The 22,443-nt window shown below is 37.0% G+C and overlaps 1 protein-coding gene across 3 annotated transcripts in view; it reads left to right on the plus strand.

Moving 5' to 3' along the window:
• Window positions 1-167: 167 nt before the first annotated feature.
• LOC306799198 (uncharacterized protein) overlaps window positions 168-22,443 on the plus strand; it is a 30,505-nt gene continuing 8,229 nt past the window's right edge. The window contains exons 1-5 of one of the 3 annotated variants that reach the window (XM_079299876.1): window positions 354-1,227; window positions 1,356-1,414; window positions 2,323-2,475; window positions 2,865-3,019; window positions 4,564-4,634. In XM_079299876.1, coding sequence (XP_079156002.1) covers window positions 2,922-3,019; window positions 4,564-4,634 — 169 coding nt within the window. In that variant the 5' untranslated portion in view covers window positions 354-1,227; window positions 1,356-1,414; window positions 2,323-2,475; window positions 2,865-2,921. The other 2 variants (XM_079299877.1, XR_013773550.1) reach the window with 2 other exon arrangements.

A 22,443-nucleotide genomic window follows, 5' to 3' on the forward strand; every position in this document is an offset into this window, starting at 1 on the left:
CGCGCGGGGCCGCCGGGCGGGGCGAGGCGAGGGAGAGCGCTGCGCCGCTCCTCGCCCGGCCCTGATTGGCTACTCGCCCCCGCGCGACAGCCAATGGGCGGCCGGCGCTCGCGGCGCTCGTCACCAGTCGCTCTGGGGTCGCGGGGGCGCGCGGTGCCTCCCCCTCACTCGCCCTGCTCCTCCCCGCCGGCCGGGGATCGCTGGCCGTGCCGTGTCCCGCCCGTGCCGTGTGTGTCCCCGGCCCTCTTGTGTCCTGTGGTCCGCCCAGGATGGACAGCAGGACCTGCGGAAGGGCCGAGCCGCGCGGGGAGGAGCGGCAGCGGCGGCGGCACCGCGGGTGGGTGGCTGGGGTCACGGCGGAGGCCCGGATTTAAAAACATGCGCAAAGTGCCCCCGGTGCCCGTCCGAAATAGCTTCGCTTTCCCCGGGATTCCCTTCTCGCCTTTCTCAGGGGATGCGCGGGCTCTGCAGGACCTTTCCGTGGGGCCTCTCGGAAGGGGGCCAGAGCGTTCCCCCACGCCCCGGGGGAAGGGCCCTCGGGCTGTGCTTTCGAAGTTTCGACAGATAGTTGGAAAACCTACAGGAAGCAAGAGGGATCACTGGGAAAGCCCAGAGCAATCATTAGAAATGTCAGAAAACGTCTAAAGGGGAGCTGTGAAGATGGTAAAAGATCTAGAGGGGATGTCACATGAAGAAGGGCTGAGGTCGCTTGGCTTGTTCAGGCTGGAGGGGAGACTGGGGAGAGGCCTCGCAGCAGCTTCCATGGCAGAGGAGGGGGAGCCTTTGATTTCCTCCTGGTGACCAGTGAAGGGCCTGCGGGAAGAGCGTGAAGATGTTGTGGAGGTTTTGGTTGGATTTTAGAGAAAGATTCTTCACCCTGAGGGTCGCTGAGAAACTGGCACAGGCTCCCTAGGGAAGTGGTTAGGGTACTAAGTCTGACCTAAGTTTTGGACAACACTCCCAAGCCCAAGGTGTAATTCTTGGTGTGGTCCTTTGCATGGCCAGGAGTTTAACTTTGGTAATCCTTGTGTAACCTCTTCAGCTCAGGATATTCCGTGATTCTATGGATTTGGGATAGGAAGAAGGAAATAGACATAAGTAAGTGGAAAGTCAGGGAAGCATTGGGCCCCAGTGCAAACTTGAAGCCCAAGGTGATGAGGAATGTTGGGTCATTCTGAACCCTGGTCTCAAGTGATATTTCTGGGGCATTGTGTCACATTTGATTTGGTAAGGAGGAATTGGATTTGTGTGATTTCGAGAGTCAGTGGAGAAAATAAGCTCAGCTGGTGCTTGGGAGAATTAAGAGTTACACAGGACTTGTAGCAACTTGACTAATCTGTTTTCTTTGAGGAAAGGAATGAGAAGCACCTGAGGTCAGTATCAGAAAAAGGATGACATTCACATTTCAGGAACAGTAAGTTCATATTCACCAAATGATCAGGCAAAAGGTGTAGTATTTAAGGATTTCAGGCTAATGGATATGAAAACCTGAAGATGTAGAGTGGGCATTATAATAAAAGTAATTTAGATAACTTGTAGATATTTACAATGATAATTTAATCTGGAGTGTTGTAAGCACAGAGTGTTTTGTGAAATGCAGCTGAGAGGCATAAAGTTTTGAGCTTCAGCCAAAGTTTGAGTAGTGGTGGAACAGGATTTCTAACTAAAAGTCCTGAGAATTGAAGGACATAAAAGTGTAGCTGGTAGGAGTGAGTATTACTCTGTTGGGGGGCAGGATTAGTTAATATGGGCAGCACAAAATGGTTGTCGATGGCAACAGCTAAGGTGAAGAGAACTGATAATAAGAGGGAGAGTTTCTGTTAGGCTGGGACTCAGAAATAAGTCTCCTGCCAGTGAGTGATGCAAATAGTGCTACAAATTGCCACCCATTTGTTGATGTAACTGATGGCTCCTTGGATAAAAGAGAGAGAAGGAAGAATAAACACATAAATTCCATTTTTACATTAAAATATGCCTTGCATCAGTAAACAAAAAATTTTTGCTGGCTTTGAGTATTGCAAGTTTGTTTCTATTAATTTTTTTTTTTAATTAGATGTAATAAGTTTGTATAATTCTCTGCCTATTGTACGTGTGAGGGTTTCCTGGTTTTTATTTCTTCTCTTTGCATCACATCCTAAATATTCTTGTGCCTGAGCAGCATGTGGTCATTACCTGTCAGACGAGGTGCACTTAACTCAGTATTCAGTCAGGACAGATGTTGTGGCCATGTTTTGCTCATTCAATTTTAAGAGAATTTTTCAGGTAGTTTTATTCCTCTGTAAATTACCATGCTTGAACTGATACTATTTTTTCCATTTGCAGTGAACATGGACATACAATTAGGAAGGCCATTCTGCCATTTTCTTTCAGAGCTGACAAGAAGCTTCAGCATTCAGGTCTAGCAGAAAATTCTACTCAAACATTATAGTTCTCCAAATCTAACTCCTGTCCATCCACTGTTAAAAAAGAAGTAAGGTGTGTATTTCCTGATGCAGTGTATAACTTCTGTATCTTGATGTGAAAAATGCTTGTTGTCACATTATTTTAAATTTGAGATGTGTATCATTGGGGCAACCTTTGTTTTCATTTAAATGTAAGTTAATACTCTCAAAAAAAGCTAAAGTATTATGTGACAGGCCCATCAAAGCCCTGTATAAGCTTGCTGAATTCAAAACCCACATTTCTCATTTCTTAACTGAATGATACTAAAATAACAAAACCCACTTCCTAACTGAAGCACAATGAACATCCTTTCACACTCATAAAAGAGTGGGCTAGGCTAAAGTTCCCCCCAAATATTATTCTATGCAAGTTTGGAGTTGTTTTATTGTATGTCTAGGTTTAAGCACAATGTACTTTTTCAGTATTTTGTTCTGCTGCTTTATTGGTTTTTTCATGATCATGCAGATCAAGTCTCAACTATGTGGAAGACTCCAATGAATCTTTATTCTGTACTTCTGGTGAAGGTTCTAACATTCAGATATCTAATGGATAAGTACTCAAGACTGCCATTTTTTAGGTAAATTTGAAATTTGCTACCAGGGGTCATTAAGGCTAAGTATTTAGACTTAACTGTTACTATAATGGACAGAAAATTGGATATACAGATCAATTTATAATGAAAACTGTTTCAAATAAAGATAATGTCATAAATACTGAGTAGGCATATTTAATTTCTTATTTATGTAGAAAAAGTATTGTCCTTTAGGCATATTGATGTTCCTAACAATGGCAAGTAAAAGTAGAGTGGTAAAAATTGCATTCCCTGAATACAGTCCTCTTGGCATAAAACTAACAAATAATACATCATTTGCACTGCTAATATTTTTTGCATGTCTCTAATTAATGAAAACCATTCATATGTCATTGCATTTAAAGTACTTTGATTTGAATCAGCTTCAACTTTATGTTCTGTTGTTGAATAAACATTTTAAAATATTTTTAATGCTACAGAAACCATAGAAAACAGGTATTAAAGTATTTTTCTTTAACATTTATTTTTAGACATATATGCCATTTTCTTAATCTAATAAAGCTTAAATTTGTAAAATTTTTGGTGAAGCTTAAACTGATGCTGTTTAAATTTTTTTTTGTGTGTTCTGCAATGCAATCTAATTTTAATAAAGTTATGACAGTATAATGTTTTGTAGGATTTCTTAAGGTTTGGATTATTCCTACCAAGTAAAGAACTTCATTACTTTGTTGTTTAGCTCTGGAAAGTCAATGCAAGGATAAGGATATTAGAGACTTAGAGTTTATCTCTATTTATAATTAGTTATTTCACACTGTGGTGCATACATTTGTGTGTTGACATAGCTTTCTAGAAAATACTTATAACTCTGTATCATTTTGAAGCAACTGTTTTCTGATTCTGCTTTTTTTTTCTCATTTTGCATTCTCTTTTTTTCTCTAGTTTCCACAATCTTATTAGATTTCCTTTCCCCAGACGAATTTCATTCTGTACTTTTGTTTCCTCTTTAGTTACCACACATTTTAAAATTACAGTTGATTTCCTGTATCTATTTTACGTAATGTCTCATGCTGATAACTTCCTGACACTTACCTTTCATCCTCTGAGCTCTCTCTTTGCCTTTTTTAAATTTTTCCTTTGATTGCCTTCTTTCTTTTCCTTTATTTTTGGTAGATTTTCTTCCTGACAGTAGGTTTTACAGCTGTAGAACTAAAAAGATGTGCTACAGAAGTAGCAGCTCCAGTTTTCAGATGTTGCCCTCTGCTCTCTACAGCAGATACCACTTCTGGCAGTTGGATACAGTGATGACATACTTCAGGCTATGTCACACATTCCATTGGTGTAGCTTGTTTCAGGAATAGGGTCTGAAACAGAGAAATGATGTAGTGTCTTCTCCTGTCTTGCAGTCTTTGTCTTCCTGCATTACTGTGTTATCTCAGAGAGTAAAAGTACTGGGTTGCTGCAAATGGCACAAGTAATGCAAAGGGAAAAAAATTGAAATCACTTCTGAAAAAGCAGTTTAATTTGTCCTGAATTTTTGGCCTACCTTTCATATTTTTTAAATGTTCTGTTTTTGCATTCTTTGCTCCCAGATGTTCCAATGTAACTTCTGCGACTCTCATCTGTATCCCATCAGTCATCATGCCATTTCCAAAGATTTGTGGTAAGTAATGTTCAAGTTCCCAGGAATGGAACTAGGTCATCCTCCAGAGAGTGCCAAGCCCAAGCTGAGTCTCTTCAGGTGGCATGTACAGGATGAACACACCCATAGCTAAGCTGTGATGGTCTGGTCAGAGTGTAACCTGCAGTCCTCATGAGTGGTCAGACACCAGCCTGGCAAACCATCATCCACTGTTGATGTGGGCCTCTGGAGCCAGTAGCTGTGAAGCTGCACTTCTTTGAGGTGTGGCCTGGCTCTGAAAGCAGTTTAGTCACATTTGTACAATGTTGCTTTGACAGGTGAGACTTGAAAGATTTCACCTGTAAAACTGGTAAGATCTACATGCGCTCTATGTAGTGTCACTGCATCTTTGACCTTGTTAATCTGCAGTTTGGGTAAACAAACCCAGCATTACTGTCTTAGATTAAAGTGATCAGAACAATGTTTCCCAAAGCTCCAGAGCTAGGTCATTGCAAAGAGTGCCTTTAAAAGGAGTAAATCAACCTTAATTACAGGCCTTGTCTGTGTGCCAGATTCTTTCATTGAGTATTCCTACTGGACTTTAAGACTTGCCATTTTTTCTTTGAGATCTGCACATCCTTCTTCCTCTCTAGCCCCCTTCAGGGAGGCCGTTTGTTACTGTAACTTGCTAAGGTGAGTTTTTATGGATAGGGATTTTTATTGTTGTAAATTTTAAAATGCACTTTTTGCAAATATTTTGCATATTTTGCAAATATGAATTGCATTGAGCAATTTAACAATGTTTTTAATGCTATGCATCACAATCATATTACTCTGAATCACACCAAATAAAATGCGTTGGGGGTTTGAGTTACATATATTTGTTTGGGATGCCAGTAATCTTATCTGTGCATCCCACCTCTCACACCCCATTTAAGTGGTCACATTTTTTATCAACTTGTTAAAAGAAATGTGATACAGTGGTAGCAGAAACATCTCTTGATGCTTCAACTAGGCAGGAATAGCAGTGATGATCTTCAAAAGTGATATTCCTGCATACCACATGTTAGGATGGTTCATGAGGCTTTTTTTCTTTGCCATGAAATCTTCTGCTAGGGTGGTATTAGCACTCTCAGCCCCTCTGGAGCAGTTTTTGGGAGAGCTTCTGGCAGTGGGCAGAGTATGGTGCTAGATGTATCTTAGCTGTCAGAGCATAAGCTGAGCTTGGTTCAGATTTTAAGACATTGAAAGCACATACTAGAAAAAGAAAAATACCAAAACAATGAAACCCATATTTTTACTTAAAGATGCAAAGAATTGCATGAAATGAAGAAAGAAATTAAATGGAGTCTGTTGCCATAGACATTGGTCTTAAGGATGTGTTTCTCATGATCACCTGTTTGGCCTTCATATTACTCTTCCAACTTCTTGTGTGTGCCTTCCTGTTTTGTTTTTCTGTTAAGAACAAGTCTGAGGATGTAGAAACAGAAGGATTCCAATGGTCTGTAGTCACTGCCAAGTGCTTAACCAAATGTTGTAATGCTTATAAATACAACAAACTGAGCACATCTATGTATTGATTGACATACTACAAAATCTAGTCTCACAGTCAAATATTAAAAAATCTTTTACAATTTGGTACTAAGGCAGGTGTCAGTTACTTAGATTTCATGTATATTACTTTTTTCCATGACCTGTGATGGAAAAAGAAATGTCTTCCTTTAGTATTTCTGCTTTAAATTATTTGTAACTTGTCTCAGAGGTATATTAGGATACAAAATGAATATGTAAGCAGAAAGTGTCATATATTATCACTTCTGTCCTCCTTATTGATCGTAAACTGCAAGCACGAGACGTTCTCCATGGAAATATGTTGATTAGTCTCTAGATGTAGCTGACAGTGAGTCAACAACATACTCTTTATGTCATCCTTTTCTTAAATCAATAGAGTGTTTTTTCTAAATTTATAACGTTCTTTTTTTAGAAGGAACACAGTTCTTCAAACCAAGAAAAATTATATGCCACCATGGTTAATATTTTAAAGACAGTCTCTGAGCTTCCCTTGAATGAGTCATGTTTAAAGGAAGTTGCTGTATTTATAGCAAACAGCAGAAATATTATTCTGAAAATAATAAATGTTTTCACTTTATTTTTGCCTGATTTTGTTAATCAAATATGAAACAATATGTAATTTAATTTATATGAATTAAAAATTAACTTGTGGAGCCTCTCTTCTGTATTTGGGCTGATAATATCCTGTAATATATTAGTTTATGCAGTGTGCACTAGTCCTGTTACTGATAGTCATCTAGCCTAGGTTCCATAATTTCAGAGGTTTTTAAGATCACCTGATTATCCAAGCACTCTATTTCTTAGATGCAACTTTTAAGTAGGAAAGATGAGGAAAGTTTATCTGCATGTTGTAAATGTGTCAAAAATGCTTCTAGTTCCATTTTTAACACATTTAATATTTTGGCAAAGTGAGAAGGTTATATTTATATATTTTTCCCCTAAGAGAATTTAAATCCCTTAATCAGTAGGATGAAGTTGTTACAGACATAAATTTGGTCTTTTTTTTGGTTGCATAAAAGCATCCTTTATCAACAGACTACCAAAAAGACAAGGAAAGAATATTTTATAAACACTAAAAATATGTTAAGTTCATATTATATAATATCCTCCAGTTTAAGTAATTTTTGTAAGACATGGACAAATATTACATTATATTAACATGCTTACCAAAAGATTAATGCTTTAGATGCAGCATGCAGGTTGCTCTTGAAAAGTGTTCTAACAAAACATAATCTTTTCTGTTAACCTCCTCCAAACTTCTGATGCTTAAAAAAAATACTATTGTTATTTTTTCTCCAAATTTGGCAGAAGTTTAGCCCTTTTTTTTTTCCTCCTTTTTGGATGATGCAGTTGGGTATTAAGTCTTTGATATATGTGGAGATGGCAAGGGCACTAAAAGTGAAACTTCATAACTGTGTTTAAGAAGCACACTATGTATTAAGTTGGATGCAACGTCATTGTTAGGAGAGCTGCAAAGTATCTCTAGATCAGATCTGTTCTCAACCAATTAAAGTGTTTCCCTAGAGTCCCTCATCTGCTGTTGTACATGCGAGCTTAGGTATACAGTAAAAGGAATTAAGTAGCCTGAGTCCTCTCTTATTTTATCCCCTGACTCTTGGAGCAGTAGTGAGAAAGGTAAAAATTTTGAGATGTTTGGTAGGTAAGATACCATCACTGAAATCAATTAATCGATGGCTATGGGGAACAATAGTCTCTATTGTTCTCTACTTCTCTATTTGGCCATTTCTCTAGCTGTTTCCCCTAACACTAATGGCAAGATCCTTTCTGCCTTCAGCTGTTTTTATACAAAGCCATATAGATTGAAGTGCAGCTAGACCCTTTGTTGTGGGCAGTGGGAGCTTCATATAAAGTTTATTAAAGAAGCCTTCCTGTTGAGACAGAGGTTCCTGTTGAGTGCAGAAAGGACCCCTTTGCTCTCTAAACTCCTTCTTAGAAAGGAGGCTGGATATGGCTGGATCCAGTCTTACTCCCAGATTTGTCAACAGTCTAAAGGATTATATATGTGTAATCGAACTTTGTCCTGCAAGATTAAGGACGGCAAAACATATATATTTATATAAGTATATGTAATTTATCATTATAATAATTAGACTAAAGGATCTTAATCAGAACAATTTACTACATAGAGGAGCTATAGCAGCTATTATAGTGTATTGCAAACCAATGCTGAAGCAATTATATTAAAGTACGTGTATTAAAGCTAGCAAAAATTGTTAAGTAGAGATTGATGTTACACACATCAATGACTGGGCAAATCTCTTTTGCTCAGCCTGGAGAAGTAACCTTGAGGGACATTTCCACTTATGGGAGGAACCTCAACACATACGCTCTAAGAATGAATGTCTTAGAAGACTCTGCTGCTAAAATTCAGGACTGGAATTTTATTGTATAGAGTAACTGACTGTCAGTCATATGTCTCCAGGCCAGCTGTGCCAGTTCAGCAGCTTCAGATAAGTTGTTGGAAGTATCACTTGTTTATTCCTTTATCTGGGTACTTTACCAGTCCTACCACATCTTCATCTCACTATCAGAATGCTTAATTTTGGGGTTGATGAATCAAACTGGTTTCAGCTTTATTCAACACCAAAAGCATTTTGATGCCCCTTTCTTCATTTACCACTGGTGGCTTTGCAAATAGGACATTGCTCGAGTTTTTTTACCCATTCCAGGCAGAGCATCCTGCAAGTGCATATTAGAGGAAGAGTTACTAGCACATTTTGGACAGGAGCGGCTAAAGTGGGAGAAGAATGCAAGATGCTGAAGGCAGTTCTTGTAACTGAGTATGCTCATAGTGAGTGGTAGATTTGAGCTATTCCATGCACAGCTGCTTGCATGATATGCTGAATACTTTCAGGGGCCTCAGTTCTGAGAGATTCATTTTGACAGGAATAGTAGCCAGCCAGCAGCTAGAGAAGGACTCCAAAGCTGAAGGGGAATGGAGAGCTGAGAGTATCTGCAGCACAGGATGAGTAGTGTTCTCATTGTCTGGGCACAGTCCAATCACACCTGAGCTGGATTACCACAGGAGAGTGGTAATAGCAACAGAGTTTATGGAGAGATCATGGAGCAAAAGCAAGGCAACAAGCCAGAACACCAGTGTGGGGGTGGGAGGTAACACCTATAGGATAGAGCAACCTGAGGCTAAATGAATCTTCTCAGGCCACAGGCAGGGCTTGTGAGTGGACTCTTACCAGGATCATAACAGCCTCTTGGTGCACTAGACCATGACGTTGAGCTTTGTAACTGATCAAACCTGAATGGAGCTCTTAAAAGCCATAACTTGGCAGGCCATACTTTGCAGTGAATACCTAATTACAGGGTGTAATAACCAGATGAAGATTGTACTGATTTGTCATGTTTAAGGTGTGCTCAGTTAAAAAGGTTCTGATAGTTTCAGCAGCCTTTGGTAGGCATTTAGTCTCTTGTAAAAATTATATCTTACTGTTGTGATAAGAAATAGGCTTATGACCCTTCTCATTTTTTTTTTTTATTTGGTCTAGTGCATCTATCTTCATATGCAAGACAAGGATGAGCAAGCTTGTGTTAAGCTCTGAGCAAATGCTGAAGGCCAGTATTGTCCCTTTAGTGCATACTGGTAATAGTGGAAGATCTTGTTAAAGCCAACTCGTTCTTGCATGCAACTACAGGATTGAACATTGTGTACTCCGGAAGATCTGCATGAGTGCCTAAAGCTCCACCCTTTAAATCATGTGAAAGATTGTATCACAGTGAGACACTGGAAGTTGCCCAGAGAGCCTGTGGATATCCTGAACTGCTGAGAGCCACCATGGATGGGGCTCTGAGTAACCTGGTCTTAGCAGGACGTGTGCCTGCCCATTGCAGGGAAGTTGGACTAAGTCATCTCTAAGTTCCCTTCCAACCCAAACCATTATATGGTTCTATGTTTCATCTTGATTCTTGGCACTTTTCTACTAACCAAAAGAAAAAAAAAAAAAAAAAGCCTGTATAATCAACTACTTGGCAATAAAAAACTATAAATCTTCACAGGGGTTATATGCCTTTAACTGTATTACCCAATCTCTAATTTTTCGTGCAATTAAATGAAAAGAAAAATAAAAAAACACAGGCATGAGAGAGTGTGAAAATTACTTAGCTAAAGTCTGTGACTTCTCAAGTAAAATAACAGCCTGAAATCAATGGGGCAACACACAAGTGTGAGGGTATAGCTTACATAGCCTTTCTTGAGTGCATGTTGAGACTTTCAGTGGCAAGGAGGTGTTCAGGGAACGCTCAGTGAGAAAAGTGTAAATGTTTTCTGCTAACAGTATGCTATATATTATAATAATGTCAGGATCAATTATCCTGGAACAGTTAAAATCTCAGTATATTAAAGAAAAAGATCAAAGTTCTTTTCCTGCTAAGTTTGCCTCTGCATGACTTGATAGCCTGCTACTGAAGGAGGTAAAAAGACAGTGATAATACAAACCTCATTTTCCTCCCCCAAAGTATGAACTGTATTTAACTGATGTGCTTTTTTTCATTTTTTAGCATATAATTAATTGAAATTTCCACTCATGAAAATGTCTTACAGTGTATAGGTAGCAACATGTTATTGTTAGAGAATGCTCACTAATTATCTCTTTTGAACTTCCTGTTTTTAAAGTCTGTATCTAGGTCATTTCTGGGTGCTTCAGTGCTTCACATAATAATTTCCTATTGAAAAAGTGGAACTCAAAGCATACTCTAGATCATAGGTAAATCTAGCAAGTAGCAAGTAAAGATTGTGCCAGCATCAAGTTAGGTCAATGAAAGTTTACCCTAAAGTCTCACTTTGGCTTCTAAGTAATTGTAATTGGAAAACTCTGCTAATTTGATACTTCTGTTCTCTGAAAAGAAGGTTGATGCTGTAGAATAGAAAATGAAGCTCAAGAACTTTCTTTTCTGTGAAAAAGTGTAGAAAGGAACTGACTTATGTGGACATATTCAAAAGCTGTCTGGGCACAAGCCTAAGTAACATGCTTTAACTAAATGACCTCCAGTGGTCTGTTCTAACCTTAGTGGAATGGTGCTTTTTCTTATGTTTTACCTGAATCAATCTATTTGTATTTTTGTCATATAATAGAGACCTGCACCCATAATATCCACAAAGTTAGCAGTTAAGACCTATGAATAGAATTATATCCAAATAATTTAAGTCTCTAGAGCAATTGAAGTCTTTAGGCACTACCCAGAATGTAAGTGACCACACATAGGTCAAGCTTGTATGACAAATGAAATTATTTGATATCCAACTGGGTTCACTGGGATTCTTCAAATACATCTATATTAAGAGTAAAATTTCATGGATATGTTTAAAAAATAGGTATATGCTATATACAGTAGCAAAACAGAAACATCCCACAGAACTCAGGTTATTTAATCTTGCTCCATTTTGTTCATACATATCTTTTAACATTAAAAAATTAGATGAAGGCTACTGCATAGCTCTTCATATCTTTTTTGGTAGTATTCTGGCTTTCAAAAGTTTGTAGAATCTTTAGATGAAGTTTTAGAATATAAAACAAAAAGAAATAACTATAGTTTCCTGACCCTCAGCTGTGATGAGGAAAGAGTAAAAGCGTCTCATTTTCTGGAATAATTCACGAGAAACAGATTTTAGAAAGCCACAATGGGCTAGATACTTAAGAGTTGTTCTGAATAATTTTAAAAATTTCACACTTCCTTGGATTCTAGTTTAGGATTTTTTCTTGTCTGTTATGCCACAGAAGCAGCTTTTGATGGTTTAATCCTACTTTATTCCAGATACTTAAAATTTTCTGAAATTTTCTGCTTGGAACTTTTGGGTGCTTTAGACCTTGACTGTCAGAGTAGCTTCAGTTTGTGTAATGTGGGTATGCTTCTGTTAAAAGTTCATTTAGCCAAATGACCCTGAGGCTTTTTTCATTGCTTTTCATTCAGTACCATCTGCACTATCACTGACATTAATAAAGTCAATGTACTACATTTCTTTATTCTGACTTTCCACCTGCAGCCAAGAAGGGTCATTTCAGATAATAAGAGTAGCTCATCTTTATTCTGGTGTTTAAAATGTAAGAGATGTTACAGATCCTTCATTTAATTAATTCACTGACCTTCAAACATAATAATTTATTTTGTCACATGTTAATTAGTTTTCCACAACAAAGACAAACTAAGTATATGGTTGTAGTATTTGTGTGACTATTTAAAACTAATTAAGCTGTTGCAGAAGAGCGACACCATACATTGCAATCAGAACTGGGGAATCAAAACACAATTGGATACTGAGAGTCTAGACTGTAATAAATACTTGTTTTGTGACTCAGAGCTGCAGTGACTGTAATGTCTGAAGACTTTTAGTTAGAGGATGAAATGCACTCTTCATTTCATAGAAAAAAAAAGACATGGAAACACATAAAGGTAAAACCCCAGCATTTGAATAATGCTGCCCTCTTAGTGAATCGTGATGTAAACCTTTCAGCATGCTGTGACCTACTAACACCAGTTTCAAAAATTTCAAATCAACTTACTCAATACCTACATTTCATCCAAAACCATAAAAAACTTTAAATATCAATTATAGAACAAAATTAACTCTGATAAATTTCTTTCTTGATGGTTATATGTAAACAAATATAAATATTCTTAGGGTTATTGCAGTACAATTTTTCTTCCCCCAGTAGCTACAAGGGTCATGAACAACCAAAAATGGTGTTATTGCAAAGTACTATAACATCCAAAATATCTTCACTATTTCCTCTGCCTAAAACAGAGCGTAAATTCTTCAAGAATCGGGGATGTCTTTACTGGGTTTATTACTGTATCTCACTTATGTAGCTCAACTATCAGAATGTCCCCTTTTAATAGATCATTTAGCTTCTGACATCACTATCATAGTCACTTTCTGCTGACAACTCTTCTGATTTTACTAGAGTTGTTTTCAGAAGCACAGTTACTGGTTAGTGGAAAGGAAGGTGGAAGTTACATGGCACTAATAATTGTTACTAATTTTCAGTGAGCCCTTAGATCTGATTTCTGTTTGACAGGAAATTCTCTGAAATACTTTCTTTAAATCAGCACAATATTGAGAAAACTTTATTAAAATTCTATGTAGGAATTTGTGTTTAGTCAGCTTCCTACTGGGGCATTAACACCAGAGAGTTTGATTTCTTTAGATACTGTTTAGATAATTTTTCTTTGCAGCATAATTACTAGAGCAGCACTGTAATGGTCACAGAACCCAAAAGCTCCCAGACCTGAAACACTACCAAATTACTGTGAAGAACCTAAACTAAACTGGTGATATGAGTTTGATAGAGGTTCTTCCTCCTTTAGACTTGGTTTTGCCAATCAATTCATATTATCTGTAGAGAAAATAAGGGACTATGGTATTCATTACTTCTGCTCTCTCTTGTTATATTAAATACCGAAGACTTAAATGGAAGTTGAAGGATATTTTTTAATACTCTTAAATAACAGTAAAGTAATGATAATTTTCATTCCCATAGCTTTGAAATGTAAAGATAATTATTTCCCCAGTTCTCTGTAGAATAGGCATGTATCATTAGCCTTCGAGTACGGTGAAGTACAGCAAGGTTAAACAAATTTTTCAGAACTAGAAAAAAATAAGGAAAACCAAGAATAGCAGTCTAATTTCTTGTCATCTTGTTCTGTTCTGTTTTCACAAGATCAGCCTTTATTAAGTTGTCATCTGAAGCACCTTTAACAGGTTATTCCCATGAAGAATTTAAATTAGAGGCTTTGAAAGTTTATTTAGGAAATTAACTACCAAGACAGGGAATACAAAAAGCATTGAACTGCTGGTGAGTTTTGTCAAGTGTACACAATTAAAAGTCCCTGTCATTCTGCTTTCTTGGATGCTAATTTCTTTTGGGTTTTCTTTTCATGGCTGAAGTGCTCACCAAAACAAAATCAAAAATGTCATTATATAGGAGAAATGCCTAGGTTGTGGTACTCCTGGGTTCCCTGAAGCAGAACAAGTTTCCTGCTGTTGTAGGGAACCCGAAATACTGGTATCGTCCTCTGGTAGCTTTTGCACTACAAGTCTTACATTTTTCTCAAGGAAGGAGAGTGATCTCTGATTTATGGCATGCAGGGACAGAGCTCTTGGCTTTTCTTTGGGCCTGCTTTTACTTGCTTATGTCTGATTATGGGGAGTTGAGCAAAACAGGGACACCCAGCATTTATGTTCCTTTATTCTTCGATATATTTTATCAGATTTTGTAGACTTCAAGGTGAAATTGCTAGAAGTGAAACAGTCTCCTGGCAAAATTGTATCACAGATGTCCAGTCTAGGCAGCTTTACAAGAAAAATAAGTCTAACAGTGTTTTGGTTGGTTGTTTAAAGCAGCTTTAATATTAAGCTGTATAGCCAGTATACCAAATAAGGCTCTTGAAGTGAGTTAAAAACTACAGTCCTGACATTTCTATTTAGATTTTTCTTTAGGGAGATCACATTTGGATGAGTTCAAAAGCTGTTTCCATGAGTTTTTGCAATTTTCTTCTACAGCAAAATTTAGCTGTTTTCACCAGGCATCACTGCAAGTTGCCAGGAAAGTGTCAGAATTCTTCTCAGTAAATCGGTTTCTACAAATTTGTCCCAGGTAAAAAAAACAAAGAAAATGAGTCTTATGACTAAAAGAAAAAAGAGTAACAAATCTAGTGATGGGGAAAGAAAAATAATGTTCTTGCTAAAGGCTATTTAATTTTATCTTTGTAAATTTTTTAAGACTATTGTTTATATTCTTGTAGGGAGCTCTCCTGTTTACTGATCTATTCATTGGTAAGAAAAAATGCTTTACAACCTTAAAAATAGTTCTTGATAGATGAGGATAATAAAAAGGTTGCTATACTCTATGAAAGATAATTTCTTCTGTAACAAAATGTTTTCCTCCCATATTCTTACTGCCTGTTTTTCACCTCATAGGTTAGCAAGCTTCTAGTCCATTCTTAAATAAGTCTGTCCAGTTGCACCTTGAACCCTGAAAACAATAGTACAAAATCAATTCTTTCTTCAAGCCCCAAATACCACTAGTGAGGCACACCAGAGTGGAGCCCACCTTACCATGGTGGAAAGCAGGGTCAGAGCTGCCTCCCTACAGAGCTTCATTCCTACACTGGCTCCCCAGAGTGGCAACACTGAGGAATATTTTGATTAAATGCTAGAGTAATTCAGATAAGACTTGAAAATAAAATCTTTTTTTAACTTGTTTTTTCATGAGAGACTGTGTCATGGTAGTTCCATTTTAGGACTGTAAACAAGTAGTGCTGTTCTGGCAGTGGCTCCATATAAGAGTTTTGTTACCAGGCTGTACATCTTACTTGCTGGAGGTCTGAACACTCTACTGTTACAATCCTTGGCACTGTAAGGAGAGGAATGCCTGGTACTTCAGTAAACATGTAAACCGTGCTTGAAACGTCTCCAGGATCTAGTCTGCTGTTCCAAGCAAATGCTGCATTCTTCATCAATAAAGGAATTGTGATGTTGCATTTGCATCTCTCTGTTTGTTGAATAAAGTACACTTGAGTGCATTCTTGATTTGGAAAGAGATGTTTTAAAAGATTTAAGAGAAATCTTGGTACAGACGAAGGAAAGAATTACAAGGTTAGACATTGCTTGGAAAGCATGCATTGTATGAGAACACAATTTAATAAAAGAAAAGAATGGTGCTTTCTATTGGGATTTGTTATATCTAAATCTGACATAACAGACCCGAGTCCAGAGTGTGTTGCAATCACTCTGCTGCTGGACTGTCTTCTGTCAGACTTCATGTTGGGGTTTTTTGTAAACTTATGTGGTAGTCTTTTCATTTTCCATTAATGCACAAGCTCAGAACTTGCAGTTTTTAGAGCTAGTCAGGCCTCTTGTCCAGGGACTTAATGAAGGTCACTCCGGATCTGTGTCTATAAGGCACATGAAAATGTGTCACAGAAGAAATATGTAGACATTTCTGTTCATTTAGAAAAGGATTGTGTCTGCAAGCATTATGCCATTAGTTTTCTTTCTGAGATGTTTTCTAAGTAGAGAAATGTCAAAAGGCAAAACCCTGAGGGAACCATTGTGCGATGATTTCTTTTATATTTAAAGATAGTGTTCAGGAGAAGCAGTACACTTGTTAAAAGGGTAGGTGTTTTAATCTGAAGTGAAAAATGGAAGGCATTCTGTAAAAGACTTGAAAACAAATTCATCACTTCACACATTAGGCTATCTAGAGATGAAATTTTGGCACAGTGTTTGAGGATAAATGGCATGTCTTTTTGATCAAAGATTTTGGAGATTAGCTGAATATTAAATATGTAAATATACTCGCCTCTAACAGGTATGTAATTGGCAAGAATGATCAGAGTATCCTTTCAAATCTCTAGACAGATACTAAGTATGTATTTTCCCACGTTCAAAATTTTACTCTTTTTTTTTTTTTTTCTTTTTATAAGAGCCTCTTCATCTGCTCTTCTTCAGGAAAAGGATCATGCTGACAAAGAAGACTTCTTTTGAAAAGCTTAAAGAGGAGCATTTGCTATGAAATATTGATCCTTTGGAAGCAGCTGATAGTGGCAAAGCCCACTCCATCACTTAGGAGTCTGACAACCCTGGAAACAGGCTGGCCAAACTGTCTGAATCTGATTTCTGCATTGCTTACATCCCTGTGCTAGCAGCTGATATCATAGTATTAGCCTTCTTTAGTCCTCATGTAACCTCTTGAAACTTATATGGGCTCCATGCTCTGAGATTACCTGCCAAATATTTAAAAAAAGAATCATCATCACCTCTCTCTTTCTTTTCATTTTCCACCTGGGGAGAAAATAGCTTGATTAGTTTGGGTGATGATAGGAAGCTGGAGGAAATCCAATCATGATTTTTCAATCTGAAGGGTTTATTTCCTTTCATTTCATTCATTTCCATTCATCTGAAGGTAATGAGGTTATGCAGGTCTGATTTCAAAGGACACAATTTTGAAATGATGTGTTTTGCTTAGGTACATTATAGCTTTAAATTGGTGATTTTGATGAAGTTGCATAAACTAGAGCATAATGCAGTTTCTCCCCCCTCCCCGAGATATGGTGGCTCAGCAGTGAAGACACGCAGTGGTTTATTGGGATTTTTTCTCTCTCCCTACTAAAGCATACAAGAACAGATCTGCTGAGTAGGAAGTGCTATTTTTACAAATCACTTTTCAAACCAGAGCCTCACTGTAGACATTTTGAAGACACTAAACTAAGCATTCTAGCAGTCACTACTCCTCCAGCTGCAAAGATGCATATTAGAAGCTTCAGTGTAGGTCATTTAATAATTTAGTAGTCTCCTCTTTATCTATTTTGTTGTCAACTAGCTGAAGTATTTCCCAGTAAGTGTTCTTCACATTTCTGGGGTTAACCATCCAGAAATTCCTTGCTTACATACAAACCGCTTATGATTTAAAAAAAAATTTTTGAAATCAAGGTATCTAAAAAATAATGTAAATGTGGTAAATGTAAATTTTGCTTTCAAAATGCTTTTTAATTTACTGGGATTCATTGTGATAACATCTGAGCATCTAATTTATTTTCATAATCAGTCCTTTGAGACAGAGAAATGTTATTGTTATCCGCATCATGCAGATGAGAAGTGTTTTGCTGAAAGCTGTCCAGGGCCTGCATAAAAGAGAAGGGAGATAAAACCATCTTTCATATTTCAATCTAAATTGTTCAAATGCTAATGAAATAGCAAACATGATTAAGGTGCTTGTTTACAAGTTGTTGCAGAGGCGTCTCTTCCTTGACCATGCAACTTCCATCCTCTCACTCTTTTTGACTCCCTCCAGCTGCTGCCATTGATCTGTCCTTTTTATTCTTTGCACCAGTGATAAGGACAACAGATTTTCCCCCTTTTGATTGAGCCTAATTTTTTCTTTTTTCCAGGTTTTGCTGTAATCTGGGATGACTCTTAGCAACTCCTTTCTATCATTTCCAAAAAGAAAAAAACTAACCCAACTCTTATATGACAGACAAAACAAAGCCACCCCAAACACAATCAGAAATCATATATCCAGTAAGCATGTAGTAACCATTCAAAACATTTGTTGAAAGCCAATCTTTTGGCTAGAGAGCGTAACTTTCCAGCTAGTTAATTACTAGGTTAAGATATGGATGCATCTATAATCTTTCTTTTTAATTTCTGCAGAAGTTTTTACATAAGAACATCTGGCTCACTTGAGGCAATTAAACCATTTTGCATCCCAGCTGGGTTAGCCTGTGTGATAAATAACCTGGAATTATTGAAAAACAAAAAAAAAAGTCACCAAAGTAGTAAGAAATAAAAGGTATTTTGAAAGTTTTCTGCCAACCATTCTTTCCAACATGAAACAGAGGAGGGTTTTTATAATTCCTGAGAACAGTCTCCTTGACTTTGATAGCTCAAATTTCAGAGCACCTGCGTAAGTTTTTATAGCACCATAGCACGGGATTACAGGGCCCATATCCAGAAATGGGCTTTGAGCCAGTTCTAGTTCAGTGACTAATGGGTAGAAATCAGTGTGCTTAAACTCAAAGCACTTTTTATTTGTGTTAGAGACTTTCACAACTCAAATACTGTCCTTATTAGCCTTAGAGTTGGAATTAATATTGCCCCATAGTTTCTAGTTAATATATATTCTGCCTATCAGAACATCTGTTTTTCAGGAAAATTAGCCTTTGCTTCCTAGTATAGTCCTTCCTGTTCATAGAGCAGCCTAGATGATGCTGAAAGTTGAGATCATTTTAGGTTTAGCTGGACAAGGACTTCTCTCATCTGTGACCAACAAAGTGTTTTGCTGAGTTCTGAAACAACCAGAAGGAAAATGTACAGAAAGTGTCAGTGAGTCATTTGTATACAGGCCTCTGGGCATTTATCCTTCCCTTGGAAGGGCATTTTTCCTCTGATCCACTGGAGCAGAATGAAATTATATTTTAATTTTAGGACTGGACTTACATGTAAATGTTGTACTTTCAAATTTTAGAATTCTGATATAGACATTATTAGTAAGGTAGTAATTGACTATGCCAGTATTCAAGTAAGGAAGTGAATTCTCACTGGATGAACAGGCAAGTGAGTGCATCCTACCCTGCAATGATGTTCTGAAAATCACTTTGAAAATGAGCCAATGGGCTTCTGCTATCCAAGGAATAGATTTCAGTCACTGCACACCTTTGCCTTGTAAACAGACGAATAATTATTATGTTATGTTTACATTCTGACATCTCATGCAAGGTACTTATCTACAAACCTGAAAACTGGATACTTTGTATAATGTGAAGATCACTGGCTGCTATATTTTTTACATCCTTGTGTAAAAATAAGTGTGCTGAAAAAAATACTTTCCATTCTTACTATTTGATGACTTACCCACATTTTAGACATTTTCTTACATAAAAGTTTAATCAATAACTTCAAGGATAATTCAGTATTTTTGTAAAAAGAAATATATTATTTTTCATAGTCTATTCAATATTCTTTCCCGTATTTCAGAAATATAAATAATTCCAAACTTTATCTGATATGTTGAGTTAAAAAAAAAAGATTGTTTACTCATATTTTTTTAAGAACATTCTAGAAAGTTGCTAATATGCTGCACTGAAGAAGTGGCTATTAGAGTATCTGGTAACACATAAAACATATAATTTTGCATTGATATATTAGTATGTGAACTCTCCTGTTGTATTGCTTTCCCCGAAGACCTTATTTCTGTTCTGAAGAACAGAAATGCAGTAATATTCCAAAGTGGCAAGAAATTACTTGGTAAAAGAATTTGTGAGATAACTTAGTTTTGAATCTGGAGATGGGCAATAAAGTTGTTTTCATGTGTGAAGCAAAGGGATCATTACAAGTGCTGCTAAAATTATCAGACTTTAAAAAAAAATGCAAATATTAAGTCAATTACAATGAAAAGCTGCACAGAAGTATGAGAAATGCTGTTTTCTTTTTCTTTTCCTGTCATTTTCTTTTAGTTTTAGTGACAGCATTCATTTTGCTTGATTTATAGAAAATTAAAATTTATAGAAATCCATTTAGAGGCTGTCTACACGTTAAGTTCTTTGAGATGGAAAAAATGTTCAGACTAATACAAGATTGCACACTTGTAAAATGAAAGCATATTTTTCCAATAAAAAATTTAAAGGACAAATGTACTTCCAGCTGTGCCATATTTCTGTAACTAATAATATGCAAAAGGCTTGCTCCTCAGCTGATAGAATTCAGTATTACTTGTCACTAGTAAGGCAAAATCCACATAAACACATGGCTCACTAACTAGAAAAGTTCTGCAGTGTGTTACCTAAACTTTAGGAGAAATGAAACCTAAAACTATGCAATTAATATCTGAAAAATCAACATGCTCTTAAATTTTTCCACATATGAATTTGTTGTGAAGGGAAAATATGTCTTCAATTCTAATAGTTTTGTTTTCTTCTTTGTTTAGAAGTGAGAACTAATTAATTTCCCAGTAAAGGAGCTACTGGAATGAAAGAGCAGTTGAGAAATACCTGATGGATGCTGCACTTGGGATAGTTCAGTTTGTAGCAGGATTTTGATGAGTAATATGAAATGTCCAATATCCTAAGAAGAGTAGAGGAATTTGCCCTTGCTTTCGAATTGTTTACCGATTTGCGTTTTCCTGAGGCATGGAATGCCCTCTGGTGGAGCACAAGCTTTATGGCAAGTTAAAGTACTGGAAAAATGGGAATTAACAGTTGAGTGTGCAGCCTCTCCTCCATTCTGATTTTTAGCTCAGTGACAGAGCTTTTCCAGCCATCTGCAGTTGTGACAACTTTGGGCAAGTGGCTGAAGTTAGCAGTGAGACTTTATTCGGAGCTGCAGCCTTGCCAAGAGTGAGTGACACTGCCCTTGGAATAGGTAAGAATCCTGCCAATGCTGAAGCAGAATTAAAGTCACATTGTGCTCTGAATTGCTCTACCATAGGACTAGAAATAAAACACTGTCTTACTGAGAATTTAGTCCTGTGTATCTTTATTGCGCACAGAGGACTGTATAGCAAAGAAAGAATTTATCTTTGCAATATGCACAGAGGCTGTCTTTAGCATTTTTGCCAAGTTCATCTCAACCTGGAGCATAGAAATTGAACAGTTGCTGTCAGACATAAGAAATTTAAAAATTATTTTCTAAATTGTATTAATGCTTTATACACTGGTACATTTTGTTAAAATCACCTGTTGTGAATCAGTCTTTTTTTAGCACAGTTATTGGTATCAGATGGTGAAAATATTTCTTTACCCTAACAGGGAAACACATGGAAAGAAGAGAAATCTAGCTTGTGTTTGTGTGAAGATTTCCATTTTTTAGGAGATGAAAAAATGATTGAAAAGATGATGAATATAGAATGGATATAGACAATCTCTTCCCCTATCCTCCCCTCCTCCCTAGTCCTATCTACCTGGTGCTGTCTTTCTTTGAAAAACTGTAAGTAGAAATAGTAATGGAAAAAGTAAAGAAAAATATATTTAGTGGTAACTGGAAATGGACTTCAAGCGACAAGTAAAGGTACTATCTCAGGCTGTTTTATTTCTTCAGTGTTCCAAAAGACAATAGGTTTTTTGCTCTGTGTATCAGAAGGATAATAGAGACATACATGCTAGAAAAATAGATACTTTTTCTTGGCCTGAGTTGTTAAATAAGGAGGTTTTATATAGCTTTATAAATCAACTGGCTTTCTAAAGGAGAAATCACTTTCCTATGGCAAAGACCCTCAACCTTCAAAGTTTTTAACCTTTATACCCAAGGAAAAACAAAGTATTAGCAAGACATATAAAGAGGAGGAAAAAGAGCCCCCAACATTTCTAACTTAAAGTTTCAGCAGGAAGGAAAGAAGCAGGGATGTATAAGGCTTTTTAAAAATTCAGACATTCTGTTTTGTTCCACTCCAGCTGTATTTAAATACTACTGCTGCTGAAAGGTGTTGAGATTATTCAACATAAACTAATCTAGACATTAAAGAAATTTTTGCCTTTGGTTAGATTGCTAGTGACAGTGTTGTGGGTTGCAAAGGGCTGATTGTGAAATCAAGCAAACAACAATAATTCAGAAAGTTCATTTTGACATGACAGAGCTGACTGGAGGCTCATTATAAATACCAGTTCCATATAAAGAAAGGCAGAAGGGAATTTACTTCAGTGTTTTTATTGCTGGAGGTGACAGACACACACACATGAAGTGAAAATCAACAATGAATACATAAAAGCAACTTTGCTTTGTAAAAGCTTAAGCTTGTTTCACTCACAATTTTGATTT

The sequence above is a fragment of the Erithacus rubecula genome, assembly GCF_903797595.1.
Source record: "Erithacus rubecula genome assembly, chromosome: 3".
In the NCBI taxonomy this organism is placed as follows: domain Eukaryota; kingdom Metazoa; phylum Chordata; class Aves; order Passeriformes; family Muscicapidae; genus Erithacus; species Erithacus rubecula.